At 35.7% G+C, this 25,306-nt stretch overlaps 1 protein-coding gene across 1 annotated transcript in view; it reads right to left on the bottom strand.

Moving 5' to 3' along the window:
• The window catches only part of SEMA3E (semaphorin 3E), a 274,339-nt gene extending 249,450 nt beyond the window's left edge, over positions 1-24,889 (bottom strand). The window contains exon 1 of the mRNA XM_061413774.1: positions 24,135-24,889. Within this exon, the coding sequence (XP_061269758.1) occupies positions 24,135-24,249 (115 nt within the window). The 5' untranslated portion in view covers positions 24,250-24,889. The remainder of the gene's footprint in view (positions 1-24,134) is intronic.
• Between the last annotated feature and the right edge of the window lie 417 nt (positions 24,890-25,306).

Raw genomic sequence — 25,306 nt, 5'->3', positions numbered from 1 at the left:
ACAGAATACTGTTTTCATAACATATTCTTTCCTACTCTTTTCATCTAAAATTAAAATAACAAGGGGCTCTATCTACTATCTACAAAAAGAAACAGACTCACTCTAATTTAATGTGAGAGCAATAGCTCATAAATAGTTCATAAAGTAATCCATATTAATACGATTAACAAAGCTTTTGAATGAAGATTGTCTCTATTTTTCTGTATGTAATAGTCTTTTGTATTCTACAATCCATGTGTCAACCTTTCATCATAATTTTTCTTTCTTAACGCCAAGATGGTAAAAGTAATGTAAAAAATCAAGAACCAACTCAAGGCCAGTACTATTGAGGATGGTGTAAGCAAATTAAAAATAGAATTTTTTCATACACTTCTCATAGTTGTCATTAAAACTACATATTTCACCCTGGTTTCCCATTCCTTCCCATTAGAGAATGTGACATGTAATTTTTATCAGAATCATTTATTGAGAAAAATGTAACAAAAATGACTTCTAAGGATGTAGCATTTTTAAAGCATTTAAAATATGAAACAGTATTCATATGTGAAGGCAGGGAAACAAGAATTCCAGAAATAATGATTTAGTCTCTCAAAGAATTACCAAGTCTATAGAAATGAGGATTATTTCCTTCACCCTTCAGTCTTTGTTGCTGTTGCCAAGACAGAGGAGTGATTGTGGTTGTCCAAGTGATCATTTAAAACTATACCTGTCACAAGTTGTCACTTCCCTCTATACTTTCTAACACATAAGCAGAGAGGAAAAAAGAGGATAAGATACAGTTATATAGATAAGTCTGGTTCCTCACATTCCTCCTAAATCCTACAATCCAGGAGATGATAAAACAGCCAGCCAGATTTTATTCCCAATTCAGCACTGCGGACAGCCAGCCAGAAGCTGTTTTCCTATTCAAATATAACAGATGCTGTGTTTCTTCCTTGTAAGGCAAGAATTTCACCACATGTAGTGTAGAGAAAGTTGGCATGGCACAATCAGCTAGGAGAGTGACACCTGAACATCATTTATTTGTATGCAGAGAAAATAGTTTGCTTAGTCATGTCTAGGAGCAAAAATGTTTTCTTCCCAAATAAATGTGTTGCCAATTGTCAGTCAAGAGAGGACAGGTTAGGATGCAATAAAAAAAACAACCCCGGAAATCTCAGTGGCTTGAAATAACAGACATTTATTTCTAGCTCAGTTTATGTATCAAGGCAAGTCTTCAAGTGAGACCCTGCTTAGCAAGTAACTCTGGGACCCAGGATATCAGAGCCTTCATCTTGGCAAGTGCATCTGTGACTGTTGAGGCCAGGAAAGGAAACTTTACACACTTGGTCTTAGTTTCTGACAGTTTTTGCACAGAAATGGCACTTGTCAATTCTGATTTAATTTAATTGGCCAAAGCAAGTCACAGAGCATGTTAACGTCCGAGGTAAAGTGGGGATGTGCAATCCTATCATGCATACAATGAAGAATCAAAAGATTAATAAACTGTTCAAATGATTCTACACAACAATGTAAATGTTTAAGTACTTCCTATTATTATTAAGTAGAGGATTTTATTTGGTTGAATCAAATACATATTTACTGAATACATGAATGAATATACGTACTGAATATATCTATGACTAGAACAAAACACAATATTCCTGGCAGAAAATACAAATGAACACAATACAGCTCGTCCCCTGACATATTTGGACAAGACCACTACTGTCGCCATCTTCATCACAGCTAATGACAGTAGCTAATATCAATTGAGCACTTGCTTTGTGCCCAGCATTGTTCTGAGGGGTTCAGTGACAGCCGTACAGCTTATAGTTCTACAACTAACCTAAAATTACTAACTTTGTTACCTTTAATTTGAGGTTTGATGTCTCCAAACAGTGAATGTGAATATACTGTTATATATACTCTCTATATATATATATATATATATACTCTCTCTATATATATATACTCTAAAATGTGAATATACTGTTCATAAAGCTTATATTATTTATGGGTAGCATTTAATTCACATAAGCCTGTTTCTAAACACCTTACTTAGCAGACAGTGCAGCATTAAGGGATCTAAAACAATGGTTTTATTAAGGGATAAAACAATGATGATAAGGAAAATGTAGGGAAAATACAAGAGCTTAGACTACAGCTTACAGAAAACACAGACTCAGATGGGCTCTACCATCATGGGGGCAGCCATGAGTGAGCATGGGGGCTCCTAGAGAGTTAAAAGGGGAGGCTGTTTCTGTTTTTGAGGAAATTGATTTACAGATGAAAATGACATGAAACTTCTAAGGTGATAAATAGTAACTTTAATAATGCCACACTTCATATATCTCTATCATTGTTTTTAACACTTGGGGAGAGAGGTTTGCACACATACACCCACACCTTCCCACCTAAAGGCAAACTAACTATAAAACAAGTCTGTTGTAAGTTAACCAACCACACAACACTAAAGAAAATGGCAGAAGCATGGGGGAGTTACCTTAGACATAATAAAGAGCTTGTTTTCAGTAAGCTTTCTAAACACTAAGCCTTGCTCAATATCAAGAGTTTATTGTGGAATCTCTCTCTCCCAAGGGCTTTATTTATTAAATGGAATTTTTTCATCAGGAAAGGTTTTAAACAATCCTGCCTAAAGTTAGTAACATGGATTAGCATGATTAAGAAAAAGGAAAAAAAAAAAAGTCTACAATAAGTACCTGTGTTGTAGGTTAAATGTATGCCCTTGAAGAAACTAGGCCATGAACTAGAGAATCTGTTAAGGGCCTTTCCAAAGCTATGCTTTTATAATTTCTATCATTAGGTTCATTTGGGGGTAAGTAGCTGCTGTTAATTATGTGTGAGTCTATTTTCTTCAGCTTTTGGCAAATAGGAGTATACATACTGCAAAAACATTTCGAACTATGGCAACAATTGTGACACACAGGACAGAAATATTTGGATTTTTACAAAGCTTAATGTAAGTAGCAAAGGCAACTGTCATTCATATTACACAGTATTTTATATAAGAAAAAATCTGGTTTCTCACTTCCTAATTTTTGTACAAGCACATTCTAGATCAAATAGAAATACCATATATCTCACATTAGACATAACCAGCTATACAATGGAACATTTTGCCAGAATAGGAAAAGAAACTATATTTGAAATTTTATTTTATAAAGGTCAAAATTTGTCACATTTCAAATCTTCTAATAGAAAGAATCTGGCAGAATGGCACCAGTCTATTTACTCAATGGTTTTTCCTGTTCTTTTTTTTTCAAAAGTCCAGCTTTCTCCTAAAAAGCCACAATTTCCACATCATTTTTGCCTTTGCATCGGTCTGTAATTCCCTCCTCCTCATTTTTCCTTTTGAAGTCCTACCTGTCTTTTAAAGACCAGATGCGATCTGAGATCCCACCTCTGTCAGAAAACATTCTTCAAAAATTCCAACTGACACACTTTACACTCTTCATTTAAACATTAATTTGGTTAAAATTCCAAAATATATGCTAAGAATAATTATTTTAAATGGAAAATAGAAACTGTAAGATATACTTTAGTCTAACTTAAAATATTGCTGTTAGCAATTCCTTTCCATCATTAAAATATTTTTATATTTTTTTTATGTTTTATGTTCCTTTACCTTCACTTTGCTGTGGTATTTATATACATATAAGTCTCTGAGAATGACCAGTTTCCATTTCACACATGAAAGCCAATAAATGCTCTAAGGAGGTTAACTTTAAAGGAATGTCAAAATATTTCTCCATAATATTTCCAAAATACTTTTCCTCATCAAATATTTTTCCATAACTGTGTTACAGAGTACAAAGGACTCCCATTTCCTTTATTATATGTATAATTTGGATACATTGGTAACTAAGTGACTATATGAAATAGAAAGCTGTAAATCACTGATGAGTTTTTTAAAAGGTTGCTTCAAGTATTAGATCTTATCAAACAAAGATACTGATCTGGAATTCATATATAGTAGAGCAGACCCTAAAAAGTATTCTTTCACAATAACAACAAAATAATATTATTCAAACCTAAAATGTTTAAGTTTATGGATACCATATTTGTGAATAAATGTGGAGTTATCATATTTGTGAATAAGTTTGGAGTTACCATATTTGTGAATAAATTTGGATGAACAGGCTATCTGTGGCTCTCGTGGGGTAGAGAAAGATTCTTTTGTGCCACTGAAGTATGGCTTTTCCCACATGTTTCTTGTGTAGAATGACTGCCAGAAAAGACAAGTTGACCACAACACAACACATTCATCTATATATTTAATAAGTTCTTACTATTTGCTAGATATTGTGAAATGTGTTTGTGATATACTGATGAATAAAATATTATCCCTATACCTAATGAGTTCACCATAGTAAATGAAATAGATAAATAGACAATTGGAATACAGTAAAAAAAAAAAATTGTAAAGTTCATGGAGTGCTGTGGAGGTTAAAAAATGACTGGCAAAAGTATATCATGTCTAAATTCCTAAAAATGAGCAGATATTAACAGTAAGCAGCAGAAGAAGGGAGGATGGAGACAAAAGGAAAAGACATTCTAGGAAGCACAAACAATATACAAAGGTCCAGAGCAAGAAGTTTGACAGGTGCCCAGAATGTCATGAAACTCAGTTATTACTGGAGATTGGAACTCAAGAAAGATACAAAGCAAAAAAAGGGGAAACAGGGTTCAGATCACAAAAAAGCCTAGTATACCATGCCAAGAGGAGTGTGTTTTCTCTAAAAAGCAGTATCTAGCCTTCCATTAAAGATTTATTACGCGGAGCTGAAATGAGTAAGATTTGCATTTTTAATGATCACTCTACTTGTAGTATGAAGAGTAGATTGGATTGACAATAAGATATGAGTCAAGAGGCTGCAGTAATAAAGCAGATGGACCATAAAAACATTAGTGGGACCAGACAAATGCAGTGTTCTTTGGACTTGACTACCACCTGACTCAACACTGTTCTTAGTCATTCTTTCTCTACATTCAGAATTACAAAAAAGTATAAGTAGATTATAAACTAATAAAGAGATATAGGAAAATAGTATTTGATAAAGTTAATCCTTTAACACTAAGTAAGTTTGGTAAAAAAAAGTTTATAGGTTTTTAAAAAAATTAATTTTAATGATGCTAATTTTTTAAACATTAAGTCTTCCACATTTTTATAGAACTTACTGTTTGATTTACATAGAGTTAATGAAAAAAAATCATTCTGAAAAGTCATATGCCTCATTTTTTCAAATTACAAAATTTTCTACAAATACCCAGAGAGATTGGGAAATCTACAAAATGACAGCAAATTAAAGTTATAAAATCAAGTGATCGTAGTTACGATGGTATTTTAATTCTGTTATTCTGTTGTGGTGATCATTACAGATTCTTTTTAAATAAAAAATTTTAAGACATTTAAATATCTCTTATTTATTTCAGCAGTGAAGAAAGACTATATTTTATTTCTTCATATTAAAGAATTTCAAATGAATGTTTCATTTACTATATGAAATAGATTATTTTATAATACTTACATAGAAAATTAGCAATGACATTTACTGGTCTACACAATCCTTGAAAGCCAAAAGCATACATTTTTATATTTTCTAATTTAAAAATTGTCTTTTATCTACATTACACTTCTTCTAAACAATATTGTAAAGTAATTAGCCTCCAATTAAAATAAATTAATTTATACTAAAAAATAAAATAAAATAAAAATTGAAACAAAAAAATGAACCCATAAAATGTGCATTTAAAAATTTTTAAATATTTTTAAAGAATTTCTACAACGAATGCAAGTTTCATCATTCCTAACTAGCTAATAGTTTCCTAAAGACAATAAAAGTGGGCACTGGTATTAAGAAAATTAAGTGAAAATACATAATAGCAGAAACAGCCTGAATTTAGGAATGTTTAACTACAGGTTTTGTCCAGGGCACCACAGGCTGTTGTTACTCTGCTTCTGATTCACATTCTGCACAGCAGAGTATAGGAGAGGGTTTTCCTTATCTTTAACAAATAAACCACAAGTGTGAAATAAAGGAACGAGCTGGCTTAGAGTCTATGTGAAAAGCCCTTAGAAGAACTGACAGTCATCTCAACATAAACCAATAGGCTGGCATATTTGCCTAATAAGCTACTGTCAACTCAGGTGGCTTTAATAAATAAAAGACACCAGTTAGCAGTGGCACTGTTCTGTGAACAAGGCGGGCATCTCTTCAGTATTGATTGTGGTGCTCCATTATAAGGGGGAAATTAACAAAGAGGGGCCTGATCAGAACACTGATATCAATCAGGACAACCATGCAAGGAATATTCACCCACCGACAAAGGGCATGAGAACTATTTCTAAACATTTGGAGGTCTGTTGTGACTTATAGTCTTATTAGAGGAAAGAACCAAAGCGAAACAGTAGAAGATACAGTAAGATAGATTTGGGATTAGGTATGTAAATACTTTTCTCTTTATCAGAAGATTCAAAACTTGGAATGGACCTCCTTCCCAGGCAATGATTTTCCTTTCCATGAGAATGTACAAATTCAAAGTGAAAAATGTGTCTGACCACCTGTCTAGATGCCATGAATTGGATTAAATCATTAAAATTCCTACCTTCAATAATCTTCTCTGATTTGGGAAATTCCATACGCTTTCCTAAACTCCAGCCTTTTTCTAATTATTGATTTTGGGGGAAGGATATAGAATAAGATGTGTAAAATGCTAAGTGTGAAATACAGGTCTTAATTGTGTACGTGTAGTTATTGGTTTTTCCAGCAGTGATTCCTCCCTCTGTCCCTCCCTTCCACTCTTCCCTCCCTTTCCTTTCCCTCATTTTTTTCTCTCCCCTCCCTCTTGCTCCATCCTTACTTTCATATGCTCTCTTTCCCTCTCTCTCTCTCTCTGACTTTTCATCAAATACTTAGCACTTACTATGTGTCAGCCAGTGTTCTACCTGCATTCAAATGTTCATTCATTTAATCCGTATCAAAGACAATCAATGACATAGGTACTATTTATCATTTGCCTCTTTGAGTCAGAAAAAGTTTAAGTAACTTGTCCAAGATCACGTGAATAAATTTGCTTCTGCTGCAATTGTTTTCAAAATGGTGCTGAGAAGTGGAAAAAATAGCAATGTGCAAAATGAACCATTTTCAGCAGCCAGGTATAAAACAGTCAAATCCAGATGAGGAAAACATTTTGGAAAAAACATCATTCACCAATTTTTTAGAAGTTCAGCAGAAAGAAAGATTAGGAAATTAAATGAAATAATAAAGTTAGGAATGGACCCACCCAAAATTATTTAGATGCCAAAGTAAGCCAATCCCAGCTGTTATTCTTTACTCTGGCTGCCATCCTCAGCAAGAGCAATATGGGGGAGTGTGGGCAACCGGCTGTAGTAGCAGCTGGGCCTATTTGTTAAGAGGAAAAAAACCATCAGTGAAGACAAAAGGAAATTTCAGTGGCTAGGAGAGTGAATGCAAACTCAGAGCCTGGCTAAGAGAGCCTCAGAAGTGAAGTGCAACCGAGCTGTCAGCAACCAAACTGCAGTATTCACAAACCATTCACGCAGAGAGTATGCCCTATAGTCATGCTTTTGCTGGCAAGAGTTTATTCCATCATGAGCAAAATTTACTAAAGACAAATTTTGTATATATTTTCTCATATTACCAGAATTCTGGATGTTCAAAAATTAAGCAATATCAAGGCCTGTTCTAATTAAATAATGGGTATAAATTAGCAGACTAAAATGGGCAAATGGCATTTCCAATCTAAAAAAAAAAATGTGCTGTTACATAGCTCACTAACATAGAAATGTAAATGTGTAGTAAACATAATCACATATTCCAAAGCATAAATGCATGTAATAAAATCCTAGTATTCTATTTATTTAACATCCTCTAAGACCAATGTTATAGAAGGCATCTAAATGTGTTTCTGAGTGATCATTGCTAGATTTGCATGTAGACTTTCTAATCGGTATCAATTTTCTAATTTTATTTTTCATTTTTATTCTTGCTCAATTGTATTGACATCTTAGAGACTTCCATTTTTTTCTCCAAATATGAAAAATTCTTCTACAATCCTAAAATATATCAGACTGCAGTTTGGGCATACACATTTTGGAGCAAGCAAAAAACATTTGGCAAAAAAAATCTGTCAAAAGCAGTGCCCAGCACATAACTTTTGTCTTATTTCTGAGAATTTTAATGACAAAGACACAATTATAGTTTTTTAATTATAAGCATAACTGACTTAACTGTAATATTTTTCTTCTTTCTATGGTTATTTAAATATTATTGTAATAGAGTTTTGCTTTGGGGAATTACTAGGAAGTCAAAATATATTAACGTGAAGTTCAAACATATCGTGTGTGCTATGTGCACGCATGCTCGGTTGCTTCACTCATGTCTGACTCTTTGCGATCCTATGGACTGTAGCCTGCCAGGATCCTCTGTCCATGGAATTCTCTGTGCAAGAATACTGGAATGGGTTGCCGTGTGTTTCTCCAGGAGATCTTCCCAACTCAGGGATCAAAGCAGCATTTCCTGCATTGCAGGCAGATTCTTTACCACTGAGCCACCAGGGAAGCCCTTAAACATATTACCTTCCCATAACTGAAGCAATAAAGTAACAAAACTGGTATTTTTTGGGTGACTCATAATATCCATTCCAGTATTTCAAAATCCCATCTTTTATCTTTCTTCATTCTAGATGAACAAAAATAGGGTATTTTGTGTTCCTTTATTAATGGGAAGGTGCAATTTTATGGGCAATTGAACATGCCAACAACTAAAATTCTAACATTTGACTTTGAAAAATTCTTTTCCTTTTAATTTAAATTTTAAACATGGGGTAGTATAACTATTCTAAGAATTCACCATATGCTTAACTCAAGTTTATGCAGACCCTCCCTTAAAGAGCCAGCAAGCTCAATATCCTAGAACCCATTTTAAGCAATTATAAAGTATCTGTTAGATATCATTCATCTGACCAGAAATATGTATAGCATCTATGCATTGTAATAGTGTCAAACTTGAAATTTCCTTTTTATTTCCTTTCTTTTTCTCTTTTTTTTTTGGTAAGGAAAAATTAGTTATGTCATTTTGATCAATAATGAAAGAGCTACTTTAATTTTTATTTTCCATTACTTTACCCAATGTTTCTTTACAAAACATATTACTTTTGTACTCTTTATAGTAAAAGGCAGTGACAAATGTGTGTTTTCACCTGAATTTATTTATGAAATTTCTATTTATGTCCATTAATTTCTTATTTTTCATTAGGTGTATTATATTTGATTAATTAATATGGTACTAAAAAAACTCAAAGGTACAATAATTCAAAATATGTTGTTAATTTTTATAAGGTTTATATCCAATAAAGTAATTTTTTTCCTTAGTCAAAATTTTCATTGGTTCTTTCCCAATTAATTTTGGTTGGAAAATATCTTACATAAGTTAACCATAATTATAAAACTGGTAACAATTGTTTATTCTTCTCATAGTATTATTACCGATAGCTATGCTTTTAAAATTTAATCAATTAACAAAACAAAAAGGGAGCATAGTCAAATTATTCATAAAATAACCTCTGCACAGGGATTAACTGATAAAAATGAAAAACATTCTTGCTTTTGATCATTTAGGGCATCCTTTAAAAACAAAACTGTAGGTAAGTTGCTATGTTTTTCAAAGTCCTGACTAGGCTTTTGGCTTTTTCACTTGATTGCATGCATTACTTGTCTCTCTTTTCATCATTCATCACTCTAGACACGAATGAGATTCTACACTGGACACTGGAAGATCACAACTGGGGCTAATGGGAGGAAAAGGTAACTGAAATGGGACATTGATCATGTAATGACCCAGATGAATTCAAACCACTCTATGCCTAAACTGTGTACTTTATTTCAATAAAATATGAATATTTTCTGAAAATTTTTAAAGCTGTTCTGGATTTCTCTTTATAACTTTTGTAACAGAAAACCTGAAGCCAAACTAGAGCATAACATTTTGAAGCAGGGACAGAAGAGAAGTATTCCTATCATTTTTCCTGACTTCTGAATGCTCCCCCAAGTTCCAGCATCTCACTTTCTGCCATCTTTTTTTTTTTTTTTTTTTAGGAATCTAGTTATATATTGCATCAGACAAAGATGGTAATGATAACCCTGTGCGCGAGACAGCAAAAGAGACACAGATGTATAGAACAGTCTTTTGGACTCTGTGGGAGAGGGGGGGGGGATGATTTGGAAGAATGGAATTGAAACATGTATAATACCATATAAGAAATGAATGGCCAGTCCAGGTTTGATGCAGGATACAGGATGCTTGGGGCTGGTGCACTGGGATGACCCAGAGGGATGGTATGGGGAGGGAGGTGGGAGGGGGGTTCAGGATGGGGACATGTGTACTCCTGTGGCAGATTCATGTTGATGTATGGCAAAACCAATACAATATTGTAAAGTAATTAGCCTCTAATAAAAAAAAATAGATAAAAAAATAAAATGTGAAAAAAAAAAAGAATGAAGATAGATAATACTAATGTGAATAGACATAATAAGGGGCTTCCCTGATAGCTCAGTTGGTAAAGAATCAGCTTGCAGAATTGAGACCCTGGTCCAACTCCTGTGTCAGGAAGATCCTCTGGAGAAGCGAGAGGCTACCCACTCTAGTATCCTTGGGCTTCCCTTCTGTCTCAGCAGGTAAAGAATCTGCCTGCAATGCGGGAGATCTGGATTCGATCCCTGGGTTGGGAAGATCCCCTGGAGAAGGGAAAGACTACCCATTCCAGTATTTTGGCCTGGAGAATTCCATGAACTGTATAGTCCATGGGCTTGCAAAGAGTCGGACATAAAAGTACATCAGGAGACTTTCACTTTCACTTTCAGACATAATGAAATATTTTTACATTAAGTGAAATAGGTATGATAAATTTATTCAGTTCAGTTCAGTTCAGTTCAGTCACTCAGTCATGTCTGACTCTTTGCAACCCCATGAATCAAAGCACGCCAGGCCTCCCTGTCCATCACCAACTCCCGGAGTTCACTCAGACTCACATCCATCAAGTCGGTGATGCCATCCAGGCAACTCATCCTCTGTTGTCCCCTTTTCCTCCTGCCCCCAATCCCTCCCAGCATCAGTGTCTTTTCCAATGAGTCAACTCTTTGCATGAGGTGGCCAAAATACTGGACTTTCAGTTTTAGCATCATTCCTTCCAAAGAACACCAGGGCTGATCTCCTTTAGAATGGACTGGTTGGATCTCCTTGTAGTCCAAGGGACTCTCAAGAGTCTTCTCCAACACCACAGTTCAAAAGCATCAATTCTTTGGTTCTCAGCTTTCTTCACAGTCCAAATTTATTAAGTACCTTAAATTTGTTAGATTCTAAGGATTTAAACAATAAAATGCAATATACTTGCCTTCAAAACTTTCAAAATCTACTCATGAATGTGTATTAATCTCATATTAGTCATACAAAGAAAATAACAATTCCTTAAAGTCATATAGAAATGAGGCCATTTAATTTAACATGAATAGAGAGCGCTTGTGATGCTACCAGTAGTATAACTATGAATACAATGAAATTCAGTTAATTACATACCTATTTGTCTAGGAGGAGACAGTGTATTATATGTAGAGGGGTGGCACTGGGAGCTTAGCAGGAATGGTGGCAGGATGGTCTAAGACACACAGTTTGCTCATTATTTTTCAAGCAGTCTCCTCCTATTTACCTCCCAGACTGAGCTCTGGTTGTTTCATCCCCCACTCCACGCTTCTGTAGCACTTTGTTCTAACCTTTAATATGTTAAAAAAAAAAAAAATCCTTCTTTATCACAACTTGTCTCTTTTACAACTAGTCTTAAGCTTCTTGGAGAAAGGGTTTGAGTAGAGGCAGTATGTGTGTGTGTGTTTGTGTGTGTGTGTCTTTTAATAAACTTTTAATATTAGAATAGTTTTAGATTCACAGAAAAGTTGTGAAACTAGTATAAAAGTTTCCATAAACCCACTGCCAGTTTCCTCTGTTATTAACAGTTTACATTAGTGCGGTACATTTGTCACAGTTAATGAGCTAACATAGATACATTATTATTAGCTAAAACTCATACTCCGTTCAGATTTCCTTAATTTTTACCTAATATTTTTGCACTGTTCCAGGCTACAACCCAGTATACTAAATTCCATTCAGCGAACTGTTTTTTATTCTAAAATTCCTAGCATGATGCCTAGTATCTAAAACACTGAAGAAGCTCAACAAATAGTTATGTATTAAGTGAATGATTGAGTGAATAACTATTAAAAAGATATAGAAACTTCTGAATCCATTAAGGGAAAGATCAGGATGTGTAACAGGAATGAAGCGCACCTAGCTTCATTGGTCGGAGAAAACTTTCCATTGAGAGATAAAGGATACCTGGAATCTTACAAAATGCTTTTCCACAATCCACTAATTGTAAATGTTTTCTTATCTAAACTCAGTGATAGCACCATGTGTCACAGTTTATGCCATGAAAAATTATTAAAAGCTTTAATTTATATATTAAATGATTATCAATAACTGTATATACTATATATATATATATCTAATAGAAAAACATAATAGGCAGAGAATGGCATAATCGATATTTATGAATTTAAATATATTTTTGAAGATTAAGGCTGTAATTTGGAAATTTAAATAAATAACACCTTAACCTGCTGTCACTTATGATATATCTGGGTGATAGATCTGAAGGAGGAAAAATGAAAAAGTTAAGATGAAAGCAAGGCTCCTCTGTAGCATCATCCCAAACACTTAGCCTAGTATTTCCCATGCTTAAGAGTGCATTAAGAATTCCCTGCAGGGAATAGAGACTCAGATATACAGAACAGACTTGTGCATACAGCGAAGGAAGGAGAGAGAGAGTAGCACTGAAATATATACATTACCCTGTGTAAAACAGATGGCTAATGGGAAGTTGCTGTATAGTACAGGGAGCTCAGCCTTGTCCTCTGTGACTCTCTAGAGGGGTGGGATGGGGTGGGAGGTAGGAGGGAGATTCAAGAGGAAGGGGACATATGTATATCTATGACTGATTCATGTTGATATATGGCAGAAACCAAAGTAACATTGTAAAGCAATTGTCTTCCAAAAATAAAAAAATAAAGGAATCCCCTGCAGGGTTTGTTAAAACACAGAATCCTGAGCCCCAGAATTACTGACTCAGCAAGCCTCCAGAACTGAGTGTGAAGTCAAGTGGATCTTAGGAAGCACTGCTGTCAATAAAGCTCGCGGAGATAATGCTATCAAAGGGCTGCACTCAATATGTCAGCAAATTTGGAAAACCCAGAAGTGGCCACAGAACTGGAAAAGGTCAATCCTTATCCAAATTCCCATGAAGAGCAGTACTAAAGAATGTTCAAACCCAGATAATTGCACTCATCTCCCATGCTAGTAAGGTTATACTCAATATCCTCCAAGCCAAGCTTCAGCATTATGTGAACCAAGAACTTCCAGACATTCAAGCTGGGTTTAGAAAAGGCAGAGGAATCAAAGATCAAATTGCCAAGATTCACTGGATCATAGAAAAAACAAGGGAATTCCAGAAAAACATCTACCTTTGTTTCATTGACTACGTTAAAGCCTTTGACTCTGTGGATCATAACAAACTGCAGAAAATTCTTAAAGAGATGATAATACCAGATATCTTGCTTATCTCCTGAGAAATTTGTATGTGGGAGAAGAAGCAACAGTTAGAACCTTGTATGGAACAAATGACTAGTTCAGGATTGAGAAAAGAGCATGATAAGGCTGTTCATTGTCATCCTTTTATTTAACTTACATGTACAGCACATCATGAGAAATGCCGGGCTGGATAAGTTACAAGCTGGAATCAAGATTACCAGGAGAAATATCAACAATCTCAGATACGCAGATGATACCACTATAATGGGAGAAGGCAAAGAGGAACTAAAGAACATCTTGCTGAGGATGAAGGAGGAGAGTGAAAAAGTTGACTTAAAACTCAGTATTAAAAAAAAAAAAAACACAAAACTAAGATCATGGCATCTGGTCCCATCACATCATGGCAAATAGAAGGGGAAAAGGTGGAAGCAGTGACAGATTTCCTTTTCTTGGGCTCTAAAATCACTGTGAATAGTGACCGTAGTCATGAAATTAGAAGATGATTGCTTCTTGAAAGGAAAGCTATGACAAGCCTAGAGAGTGTGTTTAAAAGCACAGACATCACTTTGCAACAAAGGTCCTTATATTCAAGGCTGTAGTCTTTCCAGTAGTCACGTACACTTGTGAGAGTTGGAACATAAAGAAGGCAGAGCATGGAAGAGCTGATGCTTTCAAACTGTGGTGCTGGAGTAGACTCTTGAAAGCCCTTTGCCCAGCAAGTAATCTTAAAAGAAATCAATCCTGAATACTCATTGGAGAGAATGATGCTGAAACTGAAGCTCCAATACTTGGGCCACCTGATGTGAACAGTCAGCTCATTGGAAAAGACCCTAATGCAGGGAAAGATTGAAGGCAGGAGAGAGTGACAGAGGAGATGGTTGGATGGCATCACCAGTGCGATGGACAGGAACTTGGGCAAACTTCAGGAGATGGTGAGGGACAGGACCCCATAGACTGATGCTACAGTCTATGGGGTCACAAAGAGTCAGACATGACTTGGTGACTGAACAACAACCTAATTCAGTAGCTCACAGGGGATGCTAGTGTTGCCAGTCCCGGACACTTTGTACAGCACTGGATTAATCCCAGTGTCTATCTCCTCTCAGCCCCTACTTCGGAGGAAGAGTGTAAGAAAAGTATCATAAGTAATATTATCTCCTCTGAGATGAAGCTCAACTAAGCCTCTCTCAGGTTAACTATTCAGCAGTAGCTCTACCTCTTAAAGAAATAAACTTTTGTCATTTTGACCATAACATGGAAGCCAAAAACAATCATAAAACTTTTTTTGTTTGTTTGTTTTGTTTTTACTCAGTAGATACTAACCTCCAGTGTTTAGGAATGATCTGATTAAGTCCCTTTATTTTGCCCACAAGGATCTCACCAAAAAAATACTCCTTGCCCTCAAGGATGTTAAAACATAGTTAAAGACACATAAGTCAGAAAATATAATGTCATTATTTCACAATATCCTACATCTCCATGGTATATTTCTATTTTCTACAACAATCACATGAGACAGTAATTAGTTCCTGTGTACTTAGGAGGAAATTAAGCCTCCAAAGAAGTTCAATGATTTAGCATCAATAATATGACATCAAATAGGATAAGCTGTAGATTCAAATCTAGGATTTTTTAAAACTCTGAACCCATACATACTCTTTCCACTAGCACAGGCTGTCTCCTAATAAAACGTTCAAAGTGTTTTGGAGAAATGAGACACACTGGGAGGAGAAAGAGACCTACATTTCTAGAATTGGAAAGGATCTCTGAAGTCACATGGTCCGTGATAAATTTTTGACTCAGGGTTAGGAAAAAAGCAATCAGCAGGAGTGAATAGCTATATGCAACACGGTCAGCACATTTCCTCTTCGCTTTATTTCCACAGTGCATCCTGAGCTTTGAATTTAAAGCTCTCCTCAGTTCCCATCATTTCCTGGGAGGAAACTAGTCAGGAGGGGAAAGGTCAATGTCCCCAACTGACCCCTCACGTTTTTATTCCTATTTTCATTGCTGCTGTTCTTTTCTGCTTCTGGAGTTGGTTGCGCCACCTAAAGTCACCACTGAGACATAGCCTTAGGGATGCTACTCTTCTGCTCTATCCTGTAAATAAAACACCCTGTCTATTGTGGTTTCAATGAGTTAAAAAATCATAACTCAGAGAAAATGAACCAAAGCTACCTGGAAATAGATAGTTTTACATAATTAATATTTTTACACTAAGCTCAACATTATCCACAGAGGGAACAGGCTGGCAGGCTCTGCTCAGGACCCTAATTCTCCCCTTCCAGTCCCCACAGTGTCATGGTGCTGGGAACATCAGCCACCCTCTGGTTACATAAACAGGGTAAGTTGTCCAAGTCACTAGTAAGCTATTTACTATTTCATTATTTCCTAAGCCATACATTTCAACACATTTTTACACCTAATGAGTAAAGTTATGTCTTCTATTCATTGAACTAGCCAATAAAATAAATACTCAGGTAAACTCAGACCAGTAAATAGACATCATTCACTTAAAATGCTTTCATTTCACCTTTGGCTTAAAGTAGGGAAGAAATCATAATATCTATCTGGAAAATAAAGGTGGGGAGAATAAGAGAGAAGGGGGGTTGGTGACAACACTGAGAAGTCAAAGAAACAAATGATAGAGAAGTAAAGGAAGTAGTTGTGGTGATCGTTCAAGAATGAGAAGAGCATCAAAAAGTAGGTTTTGTTTTGTTTTAAAGAGGACTAATTATAGATTAGAGAATATGGTTGACCTGTTGGAAGGTGTCTGGAGGCCCCAGTAGCTCCACACAATGCAAACCTGTGGTGAAGGAAGGTGAACAGGCAGAGAAAGCCCCAGCCTTTCTCCTCGTGTATGTTTTATCAAAGGAGCCATAAATATTTGTTCTGGATTCCTTAGTTTCTTTGGTACTCTTCACCCCACCCAAGTATCAGGCATTTCTTAAAAAAAAAAAAAAAAAAAAAAAAGGCTGCTCTAAATCATTGTGCTTTATTCACATACCTGGTCAGTGAACACTGACTGAACACCTACTAAGGGTAAGGAACTGTGCTGGGCAGCATATACCTTACCTGTTTGTCCAGGGGAAAGGCAGAATGGAAAGCTTTCTCCCCCTTTCAAAGCAAACAATGTATGTTGGGCTGATTGCTTACAGGCCGCTGTTTGGTTTAACTTCTGACAGTGTGATCTGTTCTTAGTAATATCTGTTCCATTGTGTCTTACAAAGCTGGGTCTACAATTACCTTTGTTAGTAACTTCTGTTTATTTTATGGCTTTGGTCTCTTGTCCCCAAAGTGCCATCAGATAAAGTTCCAACTTTCCTTAATTTATCAATAAAATAACCTTATGGTAACTTACAAGCATAACAGATACCCAAATCCTATTTTCTTTCCAGTTATCTACTCCATTTACAGGTGGACTTCATTTAAAAACAAAACCAAAAAACTTTGCTTTCAAGTTAAAAAAAAAAAAAACTGATTAAAGATTTTCCCTTATTTTAAGAGGTTAAGTTAATAATTAACTCATGATTGCTTTTAGAATAAAAAAGGGAACAAGAGTAGGCTAATTCTCCCTGAACCTCTTCTGATTGATGAGTAATTTATGAAAAGCTTCCTAAAGCTAAAGTATTTACCACACTAATTTGCAGTATCTCGTGTAATTCTTTCAGGATGCTGCAAGTTAAATATTATCCCATTTTAAAAATGAGAAAATTCATACCCAGAAAAGATAAGTAACTTTCTCAAGTCATGCAGCCATAAGCAACATCCAAAATCTAGAGTTTTTAGGCTATTGACATCAGAATGCGAGAGTGTTTTGTAATTCTTGGGACTAAACTACTTTTCTATGAGCACTGTGCCAAGGCTATGAGCTAAGTCCTTGACCAGAAAGCAGTGATGATTAAAGATAGAAGTAGAAATATATTTTTAAGCCCTAGAAATCAGGCAAGTCATGAATTTCTCTTTTCCTTTTCCATACTAGTTGTAGAGTCAAAGTTACCAGGGCAATGGGGCCTTATGGTGGGAATATTCTGAACTAAGCATTGGGCCCAAGCCACCAATTGCTTTGACCACCCACCAGGGCTATAGGAAATCAACTTATCAATTCCACAAACATCCCTGTTTTTGAAATCATCACATTCTCTGACAGAAAATGTTCTCCACTATCAGAAATTATACTACTTGGTTCAAATGAGGTATTAACATATCTTTTTCATTCATAGTCCAGAAAATCCAGCTGATAAAATATCCAGTCTTGTCATTATCATCCTTTACATGAGTACAAAGAATAATGCTTGCTTAAGCCCAAGAAATAACTAATGACATTGATAGTTTCTCTTACGCTCCAAATGTTATGTAAAACCATACCTGGAAAAAATTCTCCATTAAAAGAATCATCATCCTTTGTATAATTTATATGATATTCCAAAGTATCAGATGTTGTGCTAAAGACTACTAATAGCAATTGATCCTGTTTAAACCAAGAAAATAATCGAAATCTTTACGCCGTTAGGAAAATGTTGTAAGTGGTATAATTTCAGCTTTGTTTTCTTTTAAATTCTCTGAGACTGAACTTACTAGACCATTTTAACACTGCAGTGGCTGTGTATGAAGGGGCATGCATGCATACAAAGTGTCATTTCTGGATTCCTGCAGACTAAATTCCTCTACTAAACCACAGAAGAGTTTCACACACAAAGATAAAGTAAATCTTTCATGTAAATCTTTGTATGCTCTCCCACTAAGAACCCCCCAGGATGATTCCAACAGATATCTTTGATGAAAGAAAACTACTTAGCAGATTGCTAACAATAATTTTTACTAGCAATGACCAATTTGATGTTTGGTGCTTTATTATGTGGTCATAGAACTGGGGCCACCAAGTCATCTTATCCCAGACAGGAAGACAGACCATCTCTATGAAATACCCTCATTAAATGACAAATCTGACATGGACAATAAAATAATACTGTAACACAAACTTTTGAAAGAATATTCCATTGTGACAACATGATTACTGCATGTATTTTTTTAGTCAAGAACAAGTATTGGTTCTTTATTATGTATAGAACACAGTCTTCACAAAATTTTTGAGACATGATTTTATATGACTAAATCATTTTTTGGTCCAAAATTGGCCCCGTTTATTTACTGCTGCTGCTGCTAAGTCGCTTCAGTCGTGTCCGACTCTGTGCGACCCCAGAGACGGCAGCCCACCAGGCTTCCCTGTCCCTGGGGGAAGAACACTGGAGTGGGTTGCCATTTCCTTCTCCAATCCATTTATTTACAACTTTCTCTAATTCTGACCTCCCCTCACCCTATTTTACATTAAAGATAACTGTTTTCTCACTGTCATACTCAATATATACATATGAACTGAATAACTCATAGAGCCATTCTGAAGCTTTTGATTATCCAGGTGCATTTCTGTGATACACGAGCAATATTTGTAACAGATGAAAATACAAAGAATAGTGTTATTTAAAATCATTATATAGACTTCTATGAAAAGTACATTCTGTGTAAAAAAAAACTCAACAAAACTTACTGTAATCCTTTCATCTTACCCAGTGGCTTCTTTTTTTTTTTTTCAAATATAAACTGTTTCTTAATAAACTTATCAATTAATTCTCACTAACTCTCCCTCATGGAGATCCAGATATCAGGTTTGTATTCACCCCTGGATCCTTTGAATCTACTTTCTTTATGAATCATACCTTATAACCAGTTTTATTTATTAACCACACAGGGATGTGAAACTAATGTCATTATTGCTAGTACCTAGTTACTGGCTGAGAAACCCAAGCTATGAGCCGGTTCAGGAAAAACTGGCTCAGTCACTGCCTTTTTTCAACTGGCCCTGGATATAAAATAAATACTATAACCTTTAGGATAATCATTCAAAACTTATTTATTATTGTATTATCCTAGAATTTTATCTCATTTTTTTTTTGTATAAATGGAAAAACAATTCTAAAATGTGTGGTGTAAGGTGAGTATGCATAATAAATAGATATATGCAGACTTCTATTGCAAAAATATTGACCATGAATCTTGGAATATACAGATGATGTAATTATCTTATAAATTACTATAAGTAGAGGTCAAAGGTACGAAATGGGATTTGGAGTGAATGCATTCAGGATAGATTACAAATTTTATGCAAATCACGACCAAATTTTGCTGTCATCTATTCTACCATTATAGATGCTGGGATTGATATCCAAACTTAAGGATTTCCAAAAGTTTGTTTATCTTTAGAATATGTTTCCTTCTAATATTCTCATTTTCTATCAGTCTTCAGGAAACATCAATAAGATAATTTTTAGGTTATAAAGTATGCTTTTATAGTATTATTGTTCTGTTTTGACCTTCTCAAAAACCCAGTGAAAAATATCAGTACTATCACTATTTTCAAATAAGGAAACTGAGGCACAGATAACTACCAATAGTATAATTGGAAAGATTATAGCTGGAGTAGAGACCTCTCACTTCAAATCTGAGCTCACTGAACTATGAAAAATATTCATTTAATTGCTTATAATATTAAAATACAGATAGACTAGTTAATACTATCCCATATTTATACGTATAGATATGTATTCAATGCTCAAATCTACATTTATAATATCAACATATTTTAGCAATGATCCTCTGTCATATTTGGGCTTCCCTGGTGATTCAGATGATAAAGAATCGATCTGCAGTACAGTAGACCTGGGCTCACTTCCTGGGATGCTCCCTTGGAGGAGGGCATGGCAACCCACTCCAGTATTCTGGCCTGGAGAATCCCATGGACAGAGGAGGCCTGGTGGGCTGCAGTCCACAGGGTCGCAGAGTCGGACAAGCCTGAGTGACTTTCACTGTTTAATTTCTGCCATATTTATGTCTTTATTTAGCTATCTTTTCATCAAACATCCTGGGATAACACCCTTTGCTTATCAGCAGACATTCTTCTTGGCTTCTGCAATTGTGAAGTCCCTTCTGGGGTCTTTGAACACCTACCCCATCTGGAACCTCCCTTGATTGCATTTCTGGGACTTTCCACATGCACTGGGATTTCTTCTTTGACATGGGCTTCTTTCCTCATTTGTTTTTTTTCTTCTTCAAGCTCTATTATCAGGAAGGCTATATTTTTGCAGGATGGTGAAAGTAAGGAGAGACCAGACATCAGCAGAGGGAAGTGCCTGAATCCACCAGGACACCTCTCCCTCTATTCTCTTGCCTTCACTCTAATGCCTTTCGGTCATGAGGCTTATACCTACTTTTCAAAGACATCCTTGGGTAGAATATTATAAATGCATACTAATTATATCAAAATTACCCTCTTTAGGGTATTGGCTATAAAACTGGTGATACATTCTTAACTGTTCAGAAACTTTCAAATACTTGTCTGACATAGTTAATCTCAACCCATATCTTGACTGAACATTCTGATAGGGCAGGACAAAATCTTGCCATTTTATCTTTGTATGTTTTGGTTAACCCAATTTATCCTGAACCTGTAAAAGGCATTCAAAGATATATGTATTGCCTCAATAAAGGCAAATTTCATTTCTTTATTTACAAGGCTTGCCTTTAGTTAGCATCTTTGCTTAATATCAGAGTGGAATGGATATTCAGCAGAAGAGGGAAGAATTCAATATTATCCCACTGTGGGTGGAGAGCAGTGAGGAATAAGCTATAAGACGCTCCATATTTGATCCCAATGTTCTTCTTTGTCCCCCTTCCTCACCTCCTTTTCTCCCTTTTGATCTTGATGGTCTTCTCCTTTCAAGCTCTGTTGAAGAACATGCCACTTCCAGGGTTAGAGAAGAATGAAGGAGAGAGGAAAAAGGGCAATTCCTGGATACTTTTTTTCTTAACATATTTTTATATAATTTAATTAAAGCTTTATATTAATATATGACACTGAGACTTTCCCCTCCTCTTTGGGAAGAAACACAAGGCTTGTGGTCTCCAGCACCATCTTGATAATGAAAGATATAAGAAAGATGCTTGTCGTTTTCCCACATGGCATAGACCACTGCTATGAAATGAATCCCTGGATATATCTAGTAGACCACATCCAGGAAGCCTTATTGGATTTCTCCACAGGGGGTCAGGCAGCAGTGCAAAGGTGCTAGATTACTTATGTCTCATGTATCTTATTTTTCATGACCATACATTCATTTACAATATTAATCACCTAATTTACTGACTACTAAAATTTCACCTATTTGGATATCATTTATGATAGCAAAAGAGTATACTCTAAAATATTCTGTCCCCAGTGTTTGGACACTGCTAAAATGTCCATTGATTCTGAAGTGCAGAGAGGTGAATGTGTTATTTTTACTGTATTAATGGGACAGAATGTCCCTACTCTGACAGTTCTGTGCTTCCCTTTCAATGAAACACCTGCAGTGCAGGAGGCATTTGCTGCTTCAGGTTGCATCTCTGGTGTGATATCATAACTGACTTTGGCAATTAAACTGCACAGGTGGGAACATCCTATTCTCAGGTAACTCTATACTATCTTTATATAAAAGCACAACATTGCACGTTTTCAGCTAGTGCCATTAAACCAAAAGGTTAAGAAAAGCCAAGAGGAAATCTTACGGCAGTTTTCAGTTTAGTATCCATAGATACAAGCAGTGGTCCTCCCACATCACTTAACACAACTTGTAAAATCAGTTACAGTTACTCCTCTGATCAAGAGAGATGTGTTGAAGATGAGGCTGATGACAACATTATGTACCAGAGTTCTGGTATGCTCTGACTAAATTAGAAGTTCCCCAAGGAAAAATATTAAAACGAGATATCTCTGGAAACACTGATATTGAGCTATCAAAAAAATAAGCATCAGAGTAATAAAGTATAGAAGGTTGATACCATGCATAGCAGAATGGTAACTTGACAAATTTGGCAGCTTATCCACTTGTCTACAATAGAAAAAGAATCCATTATTATGTTTTCTTTCTCTGACATCCTTGTGTGTCCATATCCCATCACATCAAATTTTAGCATTTAGGTATATTTGATCTTACCTTCTTAGGAATATGTATGTTGGTACATACCATAATACATCTTTACAAATCAAATAAATTGTACCAATTCTAGGCACTATATTTTAAATACTTTACAAATGCAGGGTCAAGTGTTTCTTAAATTTATGCTACATACTTGGGAGGATTATCAGAAATCTATTTAAACTAAGAAAATATCCACAGATTTTTAGCTGTTATAAAATGAGACATTTCTATAATCAAATCAACTGATAATTGTCCAATAAAAAACAAAAAAAAAGTGTCATTAAAATTGAGGCCTCCTGTTTGGTTTCTCCTTCTGGTAAAGATTACACTCATAACCAATACAATATTGTAAAGTTTAAAAATAAAATAAAATTTAAAAAAATAGTAACATAAAAAAAAGATTATACTCATTTTAAAAATACAGGATACTTTCTACAGTGGGAGACAATTTAAAAGCTTACACAATTGAAAAATGTTTCTTATGTAATTTTCACTATTCCATCTATTATCTGTCTCAATGATTAATGATAACAAATACTTCTTTCCTGAAAATTTATTTCAAAAAACTTTTAAGTCAGCAAAGTCACTTTCATAGATATGGGTTTTGTTTGTTGCTTGTTTGTCTGTTTATGGGAAGGGTCATCAAACCTATTCATGACTGGCTTTTAAGGACCTTGATGCAAAAGCTATCATTTGATCATTTATTTATGACTAAATGCTGCTTTACAAAACATAGTAGCAGAATAAAATAAACGTTTCAATTGAATATAGATCTTCAATTAAGCAATACAAATTTACATTAAAAAAAGAGTAGATGCTAGTGTATAGTATCTAACACTTTAAATCAATATAAACCAGTTTACAGGGATTGTTAACTGATTTTTTTCTTGCCACATATAAAAAATTTCTAGTAATCAATTTAATTGGAAAGCTAGTTTATAACAGTTGTGAGTCATTTTAATCACACAGTGATGACTTTGTTATAATGGGCAAGGAATCATTTTATTCTCAAGAATCTTTTTTCCTCTTCTCATCCCCATTATGGACAACACAAAACAAAAAAATCAATTGCACCTCTATTTCTACAGCCCTTGCCTAACATCTTTGCTTCCCTTTATGCATGAATTGATATTTAAATACCCACTGCTAACTTGGTGGATTCAGCCCCTCAAAGCTTTTTACAACCTGCTTCCTTCTCTCTCCTGTTGTGTCAGCTAGTGAGTGAACTTATTAACAAAACCTAATATTTACAAGACAAAAATAACATCTCTAAAGTTAGCCTGTGATTTTACACTATTTTCAGCTGTGGTTAGCCATGACCTATTCATTAAAGGTACTTAGAAGCTTCAGTCAATTTTGCAGTAATTTTTTTCAGGTGCATGCTAAGAGTCTGGAGACCAAAGATCAGTGTTAAATGATTTTAATTTTTTTCTCATTTTTTTCTAAACAAAAGGTCACCTACCTTTATGTGACAGGCGTAAGCGGGGGTGCGGGGTGTCAGCTGTATGACCTCCTGTCCACAGCTCCAGCAAGTAGCCCCACAGGAGCCAGGTGACGAGGTGCCCAGGCGATGCCATGCTGCCTGCCGCTGCGATCCTCACTCTCTGGCGGGGTGAGTTTTACTTAGGACTCCCCTCCAGGGGCAGCGTACGAGAGAGGCTTTGTCACAAATCGAACGCGTTGTCATCAGAAAGCACAGTTCCAAAGTGCCATTTGTCAGGCTGTGTTTGGATATGTAAAACCTGCCTTTCCCCAGGACAGTTGTTTATAAGCCCGGAGCAAGAGGACATTCCAAGGAGTGAATCTTCACTGCCATGTCCTGCCTAGAGCTCTTTTCAGTCACTAAGCGGGGAGATTCAGGAAGAAACTGTATTATCTGAGTCACTTATGCAAGCGATTCATTCAGAAAAAACAACAACAAGCTCAGCACACGCACTGCCTTCACCCCCGTGGAGCTCCTCTTCTCTTCTGGCTCCTTGAAGCCTCTCAGAAGTCAGCTTCTTGCACTGACTTGCCAAACAGCTAGTTTTAATTCACCTTTCACCTTGCTAATTAAAAACAAGAAGTGCCATTCCCTCCAGGAGTTGCAGGATCCACCCAGCAGGGATGCCGCTGTCGGCGAGCTGTGTTTACCGGGAAAGTTCAGGCGGGGTTGAGCAGCATACTTGCTGTTTCTAGGAAGTGTTTCTGGTCCACGTGCCCTCGTCCCACCCGCCCTCCCAGTATTATTGGCCCCGCGTCACTCAGCGACAGGAGAGAAGTTCACATTTTGATGGAAAAGTGGAATCAGGAGGGAGAATGATATACAATAGGCTGCTTACTTAAAAATCAGTATAACCTAAGAGGATGGAGGGTCAGGAAGGGCTTTTAAATTCTCACTCATCAGGATTAACCCTTGAGTAAATACAGATTCATTTTAAACAATCTATCTGTCACCATTCAGTACCCAAATTGATTTTTTTCCCCTTTTCACTGAAATTGTATTGTTTTCACATTTTTGCCTTTTTATATTGATTGCATCTTAGAAATGTCATTTTCAACTGCTATAAGGAAAGCATTTCAAGAACCTGAAAAAATGTGTCTGTGATTGTTTTGTCGATGTGTTAAAACTAACAAAGTGTCTTGTGCCATTCT

Source organism: Bos javanicus, chromosome 4, assembly GCF_032452875.1.
Source record: "Bos javanicus breed banteng chromosome 4, ARS-OSU_banteng_1.0, whole genome shotgun sequence".
In the NCBI taxonomy this organism is placed as follows: Eukaryota; Metazoa; Chordata; class Mammalia; order Artiodactyla; family Bovidae; genus Bos; species Bos javanicus.
This window is presented reverse-complemented; position numbering and strand designations above follow the sequence as displayed.